The sequence below is a fragment of the Olea europaea genome, chromosome 15 (assembly GCF_002742605.1).
Source record: "Olea europaea var. sylvestris chromosome 15, O_europaea_v1, whole genome shotgun sequence".
NCBI classification, from domain to species: domain Eukaryota; kingdom Viridiplantae; phylum Streptophyta; class Magnoliopsida; order Lamiales; family Oleaceae; genus Olea; species Olea europaea.
Genome location: NC_036251.1, coordinates 27,638,363 through 27,652,468, shown reverse-complemented (window position 1 = coordinate 27,652,468; position 14,106 = coordinate 27,638,363). Strand labels below are relative to the sequence as shown.

General features: G+C 35.5%; 2 protein-coding genes across 3 annotated transcripts; one reads left to right on the top strand and one right to left on the bottom strand.

The window, feature by feature from the left end:
• Window positions 1–2,167: 2,167 nt before the first annotated feature.
• LOC111410752 (zinc-finger homeodomain protein 4-like) lies at window positions 2,168–4,042 on the top strand. The gene is made up of 2 exons (XM_023041255.1): window positions 2,168–2,508; window positions 2,606–4,042. The coding sequence occupies exon 2, from the start codon at window positions 2,932–2,934 to the stop codon at window positions 3,784–3,786; it is 855 nt and encodes a 284-aa protein (XP_022897023.1). The 5' UTR covers window positions 2,168–2,508; window positions 2,606–2,931; the 3' UTR covers window positions 3,787–4,042.
• Window positions 4,043–5,927: 1,885 nt separating this feature from the next.
• LOC111410751 (protein root UVB sensitive 6) lies at window positions 5,928–13,599 on the bottom strand. Of its 2 annotated transcripts, none has more exons than XM_023041254.1 (13): window positions 13,019–13,599; window positions 12,488–12,586; window positions 12,251–12,364; window positions 11,190–11,261; window positions 10,954–11,064; window positions 10,751–10,870; window positions 8,764–8,865; window positions 8,571–8,643; window positions 8,013–8,096; window positions 7,736–7,800; window positions 7,398–7,499; window positions 7,141–7,323; window positions 5,928–6,493 (listed from the first exon to the last, which is right to left on the bottom strand). In XM_023041254.1, the coding sequence occupies exons 1-13, from the start codon at window positions 13,346–13,348 to the stop codon at window positions 6,428–6,430; spliced, it is 1,521 nt and encodes a 506-aa protein (XP_022897022.1). In that variant the 5' UTR covers window positions 13,349–13,599; the 3' UTR covers window positions 5,928–6,427. The 2 variants fall into 2 exon arrangements, with proteins under 2 accessions (XP_022897022.1, XP_022897021.1); XM_023041253.1 differs by having other exon boundaries at window positions 13,007–13,596.
• Between the last annotated feature and the right edge of the window lie 507 nt (window positions 13,600–14,106).

Here is a 14,106-nt window from a genome sequence, read left to right as displayed (position 1 = left end):
CTAAGAGCATCTCCAAGAGACCCTTAAACACAAAATATGTACAGAAGAAGGGGTTACAGAACCCATCCAGACAAGAGACATAGCAGGGGGTGGGGTTTTTTGCACTATTTTATTCACATGGGATCCACCTATTTGTGAGATTTCTATATATTTCTGTGAGATCCATTTCTGTACAATGAATTTTTTGAAAATTTATTTTGAACGCATATTTTTTATTTTATCTTTCCTACTAGCGCGTCAAGTCTAAACAAGATCTCATTAAGAGTAGATAAGTCTGGAAAATTCTTGAGGACGTAGAAAAGGACTGCAACAAAGTCTTTCACGCTCACTTATACTCCAATCAATAAAATAAAATTAATAATAAATAATAAATACTGGCTTTGAATAGTATAGATCTCAATTAATGAGTCTCCCACCCTAGTTATTATGTTGTTAATGCAAAATACCCAAATTTACACTAATTATCAACTTTTTGGTAGGTATATTAATTTACATTAATTATCAACGATGCTTGTAAATGAGCTTTACCAGTCTTTGATTAAAGCAGATAAGAGTAATTATTATATACAAAATACTTGGTCTTAAATGCTTTGATTCACACTATCTTATATAACTAACAAGCAACTATTATTACTAGCAAGAAAGGCGATAAATGGTATAAGAATTTGCTCGACTCAACTTGAGAATTCGCCCTATGAAACTATTACTAACCATTTATCTACTAAATTCATACTTTCGTATATAAATTGTTGAGGCTTCTATGTAGAAAATCATTTAGCTTGAAAGAAAACAAAAAATACTATGAATAAGGATTTATGAATGATCCTACCATTCATGTGATGAAATGAAATCCCAGAAAACTTGAATTCTAAGAGGACATCATTGTCACATGGAGAGTATTCTTTTCAATAATAAAAACACACAATTTAAATAAAAAAATAAAATCGTATGTGAATGCCTACACGAAAATATAGAAGTACTTTTGGTGAAAAATTATGATAAGTCACCTCCCCATAGGTAAGTCTGTCACCACAAGAAATAACCCACTTGCATTTTTCCTATTTTCAGCTAAAAAACTCAATTATCACTACCACCTTCTGCCCTTGATTTACACCATCTAGCCAGCATCATTATTTTTCCTTCAAACAATATACATACACACAGACATACATATATGTCCCTTTCACTGAACTGTGGGGAGCCCCGAATGGGATATCGGACGTAGAGTCGTTACTCGTTGTGACGATTTTCTCGAGTTCAAGAATCGAGATCTCTTGATCCTAAAGATTTGGACCGGACCGGCTCCACATTAGGGTGATCGTGGACAAATTTAAGAATTATAATTGATATAATTAAATATTAAATTTTGAGGTTTTTACATGTGAAAATTTTTAAGTAGAATGAATAATCACATGAGATGCATGGGTCAAAGTTAGTATTTATGGAGGTTGTGTTGCATTAATCATCACTGTAAATATATCACGAGTGACATAATGAGACACAGAAAGCCTTGCATAAATATGATTTGCACGTCAATCATGAATATCAGTTTTTTTGTTAATTTTCTCTCTAAAGAACAAAACAGTTCATGATAATGCTTAATTATGACATGATTGAACACGACAATTGACTATAAATGTATCAGATAACGATGAATTGTAGTCGATTCTTGAACAATGCTACATGTTCAATGCCCGCAAACTCAAAAATGGGATTGGGAGTGTTATGAGGGCGGCCAAACTCATAGCGACTGACCACAGGTGAAATGTCGTTGGGCCGCCAAACTCATAGTGTGACCTCGGGTGAACCACGACGGTTCGGTAAATGAATCCATAGGCCCTTTTGGCACCCTAAATATGATCTTAATTTGCGTTAACCTAAAGAAATGTGGAGTAAAGCAAAAGATAAAACTCTCCAATAGCTCTTGCCTGTCCAAATATAGTAACAAATTACGTATTTGAACTAAGCAAAGTTCAAAACTTGAGTTCTTACAACACTTTAGGAATGTTATATTTGGCTAAATTAATTTCAAGATAATTTGTTTTAAGCTCTCTCTCTCTCTCTCTCTCTCACACACACACACAGATAGAAAGAGTTCTTCCTTTGTCTCTCTAACACTGACACACACACTCTGCTCTCTCTATATGGCGTAAACTTGATGCCTGGTAGTAGTGCAAGCAAAGCAAAGCAAACACCCCACTTTATTTTTTATTTTTTTTCAGTCTAAAACTCGCTCACTGATTCCTCTCTGTCTGTAAAAAATCTGCTTTTTTCACTCACTCTCTCTCTCCTCTCAACCCTTTTTATGCTCCTCACTACTGCTATAACCTCATGTTTTGTGCTTCATTCACTTCCCAAACATTCTGCAAAACTCTCTCTCTCTCTCTCTTTGCTCCTCCCTTCTTCATATCCTCCACTAGTTAAAATTTTTTAATTCCAAAAAATCCTCTATTTTCTTAGCTCTGATAACACCATTTCTCTTAGTATTTTTGTCTTTTGCCGTTGAAGGTGTGTTTCTTTAACTTTAACATTTCCTTATTCTTTGCTCTGTGTATTACAATTTATATATATCCTTCTAACTTTTGAACATCATTTTCTTCTTCAGGTATACTGTAGCTAGCGAGTGTTGACTCTTTTCTCTCAATTAAGTTCATTTCCTTCTCAAGAAATGCAGATAGTGAAGTATTTGAAGATAGAGGTTCTCATTATGGCCAGCTTCTCAATAGTGTTTGCTCCAAAAAGAGAGGACAATTATTAAGCAAAAAAAAAAAACATCTTAGGAATTCTTTAGTCAGCAGCCAAATACTTTAATTTAATCATTTAGTTCTTCTAAATCTCTTGTGACTCGTTCCATCTCTTTTGGTCTCCAAAAAAAGAAAAACACTGTATATACAAAAAGGCATAGAGATAGAGAGACAAGGGGGGCTAGAAATGGAAATTCCAAGTCAAGAAGTGGAGATTCCAATTCCAATCCCAATTAACAGCACATATGGTGGGGGACATGGTCATGGCCATGGACATGGGCACATGATCCATCATGACTCTGCAGCGCACAACCATATTATACCTGCAGCTCCAGCATCAACACAAATGCCCTCAAATGGCCCCATATCCTCCACACTTGAGGACCATGTCCCCTATAAGAAAATGGTGAGGTATAGGGAGTGCCTTAAGAACCATGCAGCTTCAATGGGTAGTAATGCCACTGATGGCTGCGGAGAATTCATGCCCAGCGGAGAAGAAGGCACTTTAGAAGCCTTAACTTGCTCAGCCTGCAACTGCCATAGAAACTTCCATAGAAAAGAAGTTGAAGGAGAGCCATCTCCTTGTGATTTCTACCAAAATCCAAGAATGGGAAGGAAATATTTTTTAGGACACCATAAAGGGATTTTGGGGCCTGATGCATTGGGTTATCATACTGGGACACTGATTTCCTCTAGAGCAGTGGCACCACATCAGATGATAATGTCCTACAACATGGGATCACTGCCCTCAGAGTCAGATGAGCAGGAGGAGGGTGGAGGAGGTGGTGGTGGGGTGGTGACCCGGCCAACTCAGCTGGTGAAGAAGAGGTTCAGAACAAAGTTCACTCAAGAACAAAAGGAGAAAATGCTAAACTTTGCTGAGAAAGTTGGATGGAAATTACAAAAACAAGAAGAAGCTGTGGTGCAACAATTCTGTCAAGAAGTCGGGGTCAAAAGAAGAGTGCTAAAAGTTTGGATGCACAACAACAAGCACAATCTTGCCAAGAAGAACCTACAATCCAACGCTCAGAGCCCAGTTTAAGAACAAGTTCAAAGAGATTGTTTTCCAAGTTCTTGTTAAATAAAAGTACTGATAATTGTCATCTTATCTTCATTTATTTGGGTAGGACTAGTTTCATATATATCTAATAATAACAGTGTTTATGTAATGTAGTTTAGGAAACTGGCTGGCTTTGATTATGAGTGATTTCAGTGTATAATGAAGTTTTTACACAGCTTCTCTTCGAGCATCTGTTGTGCATGAACTGAACTCTTTATGTAGAAACGGATTCCTTTTTAAGTACTTCGGATTTGCTTCCTCACTGTTTTTCCCATTTCCAACTTCATATTTTTGCATTGATCCCTTGTTTGATACCTGTTATTTCCAAAATACAATTTTTCTCCATCTTCTTTTTCAACCATATGTCATTTAATAAAATAATATTACACGTAAATTCAAAATATTTTATTTTTTTAACCACACATTCTCGATCAATCTGTCATTTCAAAATGCATTCTTAGATTCTAATGGAGGCTCAAACAGGCTCCGAATAAAATTTTAAAAAAAGGTGGAACATTTTGACAGTTGTAATGAAATTGATTTATAGTCTTCTTTGACTCGGAGTGAAAAATATAAGATGTTTTCTTTTTCTTTCCCTTTCCTATACAAGTGTAAAATCTATTCCTACACCGCGTGGCCTTGTCTCAGCTTTTATGTTTAATCGAAACCCTTGTGTCTACTTCATTTCATCCATAAATTTTCTCTAACAAAAAGTAAGGTAAGGCAACGCAAGTAGTGTATCTATATCCATGTGTGTGTGTGTGTCCCTTCTTAATTATCACTTGCATGAAGCTACTGAGGTTTTTCTGGGATACTAAATCTTGTTTTTAAGACTAAGTTTCAATATTGTTCGGTTTAAGATTTTCTCCATAGAATGAATGCATATCATTTTTCAATAATGGCCCATCAATCTCTCCGTCGAATTTGTATTAAAGGACAAGTAGGGAAATTTTCAATAAACAAATGAAAATGGAAAGATGTCAAATCCAATCCCCGCAAAATTATTATGATGAATAATGTTATTTGCAATCACTCACTATTACAGTCGTTTTACGTGGCTCGCATGTGACGTTTAGTAATTTGATATATATGACAAAAAAAAACTATCACATTAATAAATCAACTCACAAACCGTCATGCAAGATGTCACATACATATAGCGACTACTGCAGTTAGCAACTATGAATAGCATTGCTTTATTATGATACTAGATTTTTAAAAACTGCCCAGGTAGATTTTCAAAAACTGCCCAGGCAATAATTTCCACTTATTATTATTATTAGATAATGTGTCTACACTCCATTTTACGAGCATCATAACAAGAAATAATATGTTCAATTAAAGAATTGTTGGCATATATTACTTTGAATCAGTGAAACCTTAGTAGGAAAAAATTAATTGAAATCAATTTACAATCGCACAAATGAATAATAAGTCACAAACACACACTAACTATTGTTTGCAACGAACATCATCAAATCTTCCATTGTACCTATGCATTAAAATTCAACCCATCTCATTACAATTACAATTATTATGTGTTCTTCAAGTGCATCACATCACTCACTATTGTTTGCTCCTATGCCTAAAATCACTCAACCTCACAATCTATTAATTTCTATTTTAACTTGAGTCATCACCTCCCTTAAATTTTGTCTCTCCGTGTTAGTGTTGAGTCGAGCAAAATACTTCTTTACAATGACACCATAGACCAGGACATAACGTCTAAAATTGATAGCAGCTCGTGCATGTAATACCTAGCGTTGGCACGAGTTCTCCAAAACTTGACCATCCAAATTCTGCTTCCTTTCCCCCCTCCATTTATGAGACCTAATAAATTTTTAACTATGTGCAAACATCTTTAATGGCCATATCTACCCACACAACAAGAATCTTATTGTTTTTCATTGCTTTTTTTTTTTTCTTTTTCTTTTTTCAGTATTTGCATCAGATCAGACCTAATGTTGTGGTCCGGGTTGAAGGAAGGATAAATGTGGCACGCTAGGCAAAAAATTCCATATTGAAAATGACCCCTAGTAAAAGGCAATAATTTCTATGCTACCTCGTGGACCTATTTAGGTTTGCATTTAGTTGGGCATTTACATTAGAAATTCCAATTCCAATTCCAATTCCAATTCCAATCTCAATCTCAAGAATTCCAAACAAAGGCAACACTGCCCTACATATTCTTCTGTGAGTTAGCTAGCAAGCACAGAGAAATACAGCAAGAAAATACTAAGAAATCTTCATAATATACATTACCCAGAAAGTTACAGGCTGAAAAAATCTTGAACGGTAAAATAAACAACAATAACTACAAATAGTTACACCTCTGCTTCTCCACCAAATACGCATCTCATGACATTGGAGAGTCTAGAAAACCTTTTACGTTGGATCCAAAGAAGAGTCTAGTAATTTATTTATTTGTTCCATGCTGGAAACTGCACGTTCCATGCAAACACGTTGACATGATGATTCTGAAGTCACATGACAAGCCGCACTTGATGCATGCACGAACCACGTTTACCAAGCGTCCTAGAGTAAATGTTCAAATATGATAAACAACCTGAGCTCTTTGGAATCCATCATCAAATTTGTACAGATATTTTAAAATCAGGATGTCTTATTTGTCCAATTGACACAGTCGAGCTCGGCCAGGATTAAGTAGCGATTCTGACATTACCCAACCCTGACAAGAAGTATAACCATTAGCTGGTGATATGAAGCAAAGTATTCAATCATTCTCTTCTTCAGAAGCATTTTGCAGACCAAACGTATAAGCGGATGTAGAAGCAAATAACCTTCCATTAAATGTACCAAGGAACAGAATGGCAGTACTGAAATGCTTTGGCTAGTACTTTTGAGCAATTCAAAGTCATTACTTGTGGTAAACTGAATTCAAATAAGAGGAGAATTTTTTCCTTCTCTTGAAAATTTAAGAGCAAAACCAATGTTTATTTTAATTCAGCATCAGAGGAATTGTTTGAGAAGAACAAGATCACAGTCAAACAGAGCATAGAGCGCAATGCCAATATTCTTTTCAATGCAGCATCACTAAGAACTTTGGGCATCCAGCAGAAAGAAATGCTTGAAGAGTGAATAATTGAGTCAAGAACTAAAGACTGGATCACAGTCTACAGTTAAATGAATTCAAATGAACCTACATATAGCTTCATGACTAAGAAAACAAAGGCATCACAAAAGAAAAGAAAAAATGCAGCTAGCAGGACAAGTCAGAAAATGAAACTGAACCAATAGATACCAATTTACAGGTAGTTTTGTTAGAGAACTCCTAATGATATTAGTGGGAAGGTAGATAGGTCAATTTTCCCTCACCTGTTCCTTTGCTTTGTTCTTGAAAGGCACATATAAAGCTGACACCATCTTATAAGATTCTGCAATATGAGCTTGAAGATCAGATGATGTTGGCACTAACATCGAAAGATCCTGCTCTTGCTCTCTCCAAGAGGAATATTGGTTCTGATTGGAGGTGTGGATGATGTGGAGAAGCACATGAGCCTACAATAGAAGGTGAAGTAAGAAAGCAAGACTACTAATATTTAAGGACATAAAACCAGGAAGTTGGAGCTAACATGGAAAGCTGCTTTCAATATGTCATCAGACTTTGCTTGGTTCTTGAACAAGGCATATATATTGCCCTTGGAAGGATTATATGACACGATGTATTTCTCTCTCTGTATCAAGAAAAATCAGTATGCAACTCAACAGTTGTGCAAATGGTAACAAGCATGCAAGCAAATGGAGGCTCGTCACTAAAGTCACGTATATGCACAAAACAAAAGCATGTGCAACGAAATACCCCACCCAAAAAAAAAAAAAAAAGAGGTTTTCGGCTACAATCCAACAGTTAAATATGAAAGTCAAAACTGCATAACCAAACAGTCCTCTTCCTCTTGACAAGGAACTATACCTCAAAAATAGGCTCCACTGCCAGATATGAGTTAGGATCTTGAAATGCATCTTTAAATCTTGGCCCTACAAACAATTTCAATTTTTCCTTCAAGTTGAGCAAATGTGAATGTGATAAAACAGCCAGATGAAAAGGAAAAGAGTGCATCTTTGAATCTTTGCCCTACAAACAATTTCAATTTTTTCTTCAAGTTGTACAAAAGTGCATGTGATAAAACAGACAGATGAAAAGGAAAAGAGTGTGTGCACGCAAAAGAGAGAGCATTTTCTGCCAGTACCAAGAACAATAGGTCTGTGTTTTGACCATGGAAAACTGAATATATTTTCCATTGAATTTCCCTCTTGCAAAGTTGGAACACACCCTGAAAAATAAATATAGCACAAGTTATAACGTATCAGCGAAAACCATGTAACGAGCTAGTCTCTTTTCCCATCCCGGCTTCATTTGAGAACAAGGATATGAGAGCCCCCCTGCCTTGGTGAAGAATCCATCAGTCCATGGCATTGGTAAATTAGCTCTGATCTCCAATATTTAGCAATGCTATTTTCATATCGAATCTGATAGGTTATAGAAACGATGATAGCCATTTAGAAATGTCATAAAATTTATAATTAAATCAGTACTGAGAAGTGCAGGTTGGTGTTCAAGCTCTGAAATTTTCCTAAAATGAGATATTTGGAGCAGCAGACAGTAGACCCCACCCCCATTCTTCCCACACCCAAAACATGAAAAGAACCACTCCCAAACAGAAGAAGAAAAAAGAGAAAAAGAAAAGAAAAAAGAAACCACACACACAGAGAGTAACCAACCGAGGAGACTGTAACTCGAGCCTAACCTGATTTGAGGAAGGATTCTACTGCCACAGTGAACCTTGCACGATTTAGTGTATGCAGCACAACAGATTTTACCTGAAAAATGTGAATGCATCATTCACAAATTGTCTAAATAAGAACAAACTTAAAAGAAAAGAAAAGGGAAGGAAAATAAATTGGTGAGGGGTTGTTTTTAAGATGTATTCAGAATCTGACCTCTTGATAAGAGCTCATCAAATATCCGCATGAAAGCAGCGCAAATGTGGTTACTAAAGATGGGTTTCTTTTAGCGATCATGATACTCAGTCCAGTTCCAAGCTTCAAAAGAAAAATTATTAACAGTAATTAGTTCCAACCTAAAAACATAAAATACTTAAATATGCGTAAATGCAAGAATTATTTAACCCCATAGGGTTCAGGTTAAATTGCTAACTCATTATTTACAACAACCATTCAATTCCAAGGCAATAGTGAAATTTGTAATAGTTGTTTTTATTTTTACTTCATCCCCCTTTTCTACAGAATCCTTCTCTTCCTTTTGGCTCAGTTCTAGTTTCCCAATCATAAAAGAATACAACACATGCAGTTTCTTTCCCTAAACATATAGTTTCAGGCTTACTGTCACCTTCTATGATCGGCAACAATCGGCTACAAAATGATATCAATAATATTATAATAAAGGAATATACAAGTCGAGGTAACAGTAAATCACAAAAACACAGATCCAATGCGAATTATTATATAACAGTCTGATTTGAACAGCACTTACAACGATCAAAAACGTGAAAGAAAAAAAATGCTATTTCAAAGAAAAGGAATCGACCAAGAACGTAAAGAAGTCTCTGTTTGTTCTAACATATACATACACTTTCATCTATGTTTGGATGATCCCATTTTGATATGCACAAAGTTTTACACTTGAAAAAGATCAAAATCGTATGCACCTTTACATTTTTATCCTCCAAATCAATGGTCAGTAATAATTGTCAATCATATCATGCATTTTGAAGTACAACCCCTTTGGAAAGTAAATAACTATCTTAGTGGAGGAAGCCTTATTTGCGAACATTCCATAATAAACTTAGAGCGTCAGAACAAGGAAAGAATCAATATATTATAAAACAAAAAAGACAGGAATAAGCTCAGAAGGAACTGCATACATCATAAGCATCTGGTATTAGAGCGTAGAACAACTAGCTGGGATACTGAATCAAATGGAAGTACCACAAACTGTTACGGTGAAATACTTGAAATAAAAATATATCAAGATCTTTCATAGAAATTTGAGGTGGCATAGCATGATAATCGCTCAACTCGGAGCTCTAGTTCATTATTTATCCAAGTCGCCGTGTATTTTTAGTTATGATGCAGGGGATTTAGTAAATATGAAATCCTATTTTGGCTTAGCGTTTCGGATTAATTTTATTTGGAGTCTCTCCAGGAAAATTTTCCGCAATCAATCCATCAACCTAACATTACAGCCCTCTCTGTACTTGTGTAATCAGCAGTTTATAATATAACTGTTTTTTTAATGTCAACTGAATTGTGCAGTGGCATAAAAAAAAAAAATGGAGTTAAGACCAGAACAGCCAATAATATCTTGGAAATCTTGAACTGTTTTTTAGAAGCAACATGAGATATGATAGATTTATATATGATAAGCTTGGAATGCAGAGGCCCTTCCTTTTTAGTTTCACACCGTTTATCATATTCATTCTGCATTTACATTTGTCATTTCATATATATAAGGGGAAGTGCGCCATGTCTAAACATCCCCTCAACGAAATCCCCAATTACCACATAGTGTGGGTGGGTTCTCAGTGGCATTGAGAAAAGAGAAAGGACGGCCAACAAAATTCTTGAAATCATCCAGCAATGGATGGAGAAATCAAAAACCAGGCTTCTGATCCCATTTTCCGGATTCATCCCCATTTTTCCAAAAAAAAAAAAAAAAAAAAGGAGATAATAATAAAATAAATTCCACTTGATCGTTCATTCATATTGACATGAAATCCAAATTAAACTAAGGTGAGATACATGGAAATATAGAATTACAAAAATCAAGCAATTTCACAAATAAAATGTTCCGGAAAAAAAATTATAAGACTTGAGTTTAAAACATCATTTTGATTGGTAGTATCTGTTGTATCCTTGCCAGAAAAATAAGATTGTAAATATCAACATTTTGATCAAACAAACATACCAGGTCAGCAACATTTCCAACACATTCTCCCTTGGCGGTCACGTCTCCAATATTTTCTCCTTTAGCAAAGGCCTTGTATATTGGGGTTCGAGTTGAGGTTGATGTGACAGCGGCAACATTCTACAAGCACGTGAAGATGAATGTGTGAAGGTAGTTTCCATTGCAAGACATTGAGAAATGAGGAGGACAATATTAGACAAAACCTTCGCCACATTGGCAGCACAGGCTAATGGAAGAAATAGATGTGGAACAGCTGCAGTCGCTAACTCTACCCCAGCTCCCAACTCCATTAAAAGATCACCAGCAAACCGAAGCTGAGTGATGTGAGATCGTCAGAAGATAAGGAGTTATATTTGTAGTGTTTCCAGCAAGAAAAAATACATTAGCTAATTGTAAATCGTCCTTCCTCTTTGACACCCAAACCAAAGGAATAGAATACCTGCTTTAGATCGTAGTCAAATTTCTTTCCCTGCCGAGCGAAAAGCATCTTCCCAACCCGTCCAGCACCATCCTATAATTAGCCATATTACACAATCTAAAACAATTCCTTTAGGCCAATTTCAACCTATGCATATAAACTGGATGCAGAAAGAAACACTACACTGCGTTTTTAAATAAATCAGGGTAAAATGTTAAAGTAAAAAACCATCTTCTCCTAGTGATCAAAACTCAAAAGTAACTTAATCCCAAGTTTCATTTGGTTCAATGACAAAAGAATGTCATGATGAACATAAATAGCAGAGCTTCATGGATTCCACCTATCCACTTACGAAATATCGTTTGATACATTTCAACTTTCAACATTACCCTAAGCTCTTGAAGCTTCAATTTCTAAGTTGTAACAAGAATTACCTGAAAACAAAATGAACCGTGACAGAAGGTGTTCCTTGAAAAAAGTGTTTCAATGTTCTCTCTATACTTAACATCCAATGTCTAATCATTAAAAAAAAAAGTGAAGAAATCTTGAAAAACTGCAAGAACTGAACCATGTCGAAAAATGCAAATTAAGAAGTGGGACCCATGATTTCAGAGGTTCCAAGTTGAATAAGTATACAAGAAAAGTGATCACTATTGTTTGCAGGTGCATACTTTGAACAGAAACACCAAAAGGATTACAAGAATACTATGCGTACTATCAGAAAAGAGGTTGAAAGATCAACTGGAACTGCAGAAAAGTAACCACTATAGTTTATGGGTGCTTACTTTGATCACACAAAAATGTGTACATTTATTTCTAAAGAGAAGAGGTTGAACGATCAGATAAGCATTCAAGGAGATAAAGTGATACCACATGTTAGAAAACCATCTTGAGAAATCAATCTTGGAACCTCTTTTTTTCCCTCACCTCACCACTTCTCCTCTTTCAGTCCACAGTTTAACCGAAACACACATGCAAGCATGCACCCAGCAAAGCAAATTGCATATATCCATGTAGCAACCAATGCAAAAATGTTTGTCAAGCTTTATAAAATGAAGTACTTCCCCAGTTCTCGTGGTTACCTTAAGAATCCAATTTATAGCCACAGCACCTGGTGCAGACTGATTTCTTGATACTCCTACCGAATTTAGGAGTGTTTGTGTTGTGAAAACACCCATCGCTCCACCAAAAAAGTGCTACAGATGAAAGTAACAGTGACCGTCAATATTCTATGGCAACCACGAAACAACTAAAATATGTAAATCTCAACGAAATAGATTGTGCTAAATGATGAATTGACACCATAAATAGTTAAATACCTTCAATGCTCTCCAAGTCATGTATGGTACATAAGCAGGTGTAACACTGTCAGGAAAACCTTCCGGGACTACGTAGGACCTTACAAATGTCATCATCCCCTGCAGAATTATCGTGGTAAGTATTAATCCCTTAGTACAAGAGCTATACAAGTTCTCTCATAAAAAAATCGGAAATGGAATATAAAACATTTGAAAAATGATATTAGTTATTATCTGCTCTTTTTGTTGGATAAAATACCAAAGCAGTCCACATTGTAAGCAACTGATGAATCAAGAAACTTCACGAACAACATTTTAGTTCATAAAATTGGAAGTTATCATTTCCCGGAAGAAATAAATGCAATTTCATATTTAAAATAATAGACGTCCAAAGATTAAACTAAGTAAATAACCGCCAAAAAAAATGTAAAGTCATTCTCGCTCAAATTTTTTTTTTTTTAATATCAACGTTTATGTTTGTATACAAAGAGACAGTTGGAAACAAAAAAGAACACAATAAGAGAAAAAGGAAATACTGACATCAAAAGGGACCTGTGGATCCTGCAGGCTAACAGCACGAATAGAATTCTTCTTAAATTTCTTGGAACCGTTCGTTTTAACACTTTTATTATCAGCAAAATATTTCCACCGCTGGCCATCGATCTCCTCACAGCAGATCAACCTATAGCTCGAATCAACAAACTGGTCCTCGACAAGTCCGCCAAAGTTGGAATCCCGAATCAATGGCCGCTCAGGCACGGCCGCTGGTGGAGGTGCCGATGCGAGGTTGGCGCTGATGCGTAGCGTCTCACGGACAAGCAAACGCGTATCAGACGAGGTTACGGTTTGAGAAGCGGAATTGGACGGATGCTTAAGTCTCATTCTGTAATCAGAAGTATTCACAGCAGAGAATTTGGGAAACTGAGAATGAAAATTGGTTGCATATAATTATGCTTGTATATAGAGAGAACGGCCTAGTGGCGACGAGAGAGAGAATGAAATAGAAAATTAGAAATCGTGACCGAAGAGAGTTTTTGTTTGTTATTCGCTTTGCTCTTCTTCTCTCTAAAGAGGGAAAGACAAAGAGGGAGCCACAGGTGTTGGAGGTGTATGTGCAAGGGGAAGAGGACGGTGATCATAGAGTCACACGTGGGGCATACCCAGAAAATTTTCATTAAAACGAGTATACTTGGAATTCACACCTCCATGTTCCATGTCTTAAACTTGAATATTGAGGGCACGTTTGATTTGGATTAAAATCATTTAGTTTATTTTTCATTTGAGTTAAAGTCAAATAATTAATATTAAATACATCGTTCACGAATTTTACAAATTTTTAACTACACATTTCAAAAACTTTTATCACAATCTACTAAAAAAATATAATGATCCGTTTAATTATAAAAATGAAATTTGGATAAAAAGAAAACGAATTTCGGAGAATGAATTGACCAAAAATTATTTTATTGGGAATTCTCATTTAAATTTGTTTGATTGGTATAATTCTTACCTAAAAAATATTGAAATTTTGGATCTTTTAATGTTCTTTTGGCTTTATTTTTCATGAAAATTGTCAATTAAAAGGATAAAATTTATTGCAGTTGGAGACAGAATTTATTTCAATTACCAAAAAAAAGAAA

Excerpts from the sequence above, each read along its gene's own strand:
- LOC111410751 (XM_023041253.1), bottom strand. The coding sequence starts at position 13,348 with ATGAGACTTAAGCATCCGTCCAATTCCGCTTCTCAAACCGTAACCTCG. Across the intron at positions 12,587-13,006 it reads ATCCACAGGTCCCTTTTGAT|GGGATGATGACATTTGTAAG; the intron begins GTCAGTATTTCC and ends ATAATTCTGCAG. Across the intron at positions 7,324-7,397 it reads TATTGAAAGCAGCTTTCCAT|GCTCATGTGCTTCTCCACAT; the intron begins GTTAGCTCCAAC and ends CTTCTATTGTAG.
- LOC111410752 (XM_023041255.1), top strand. The coding sequence starts at position 2,932 with ATGGAAATTCCAAGTCAAGAAGTGGAGATTCCAATTCCAATCCCAATT.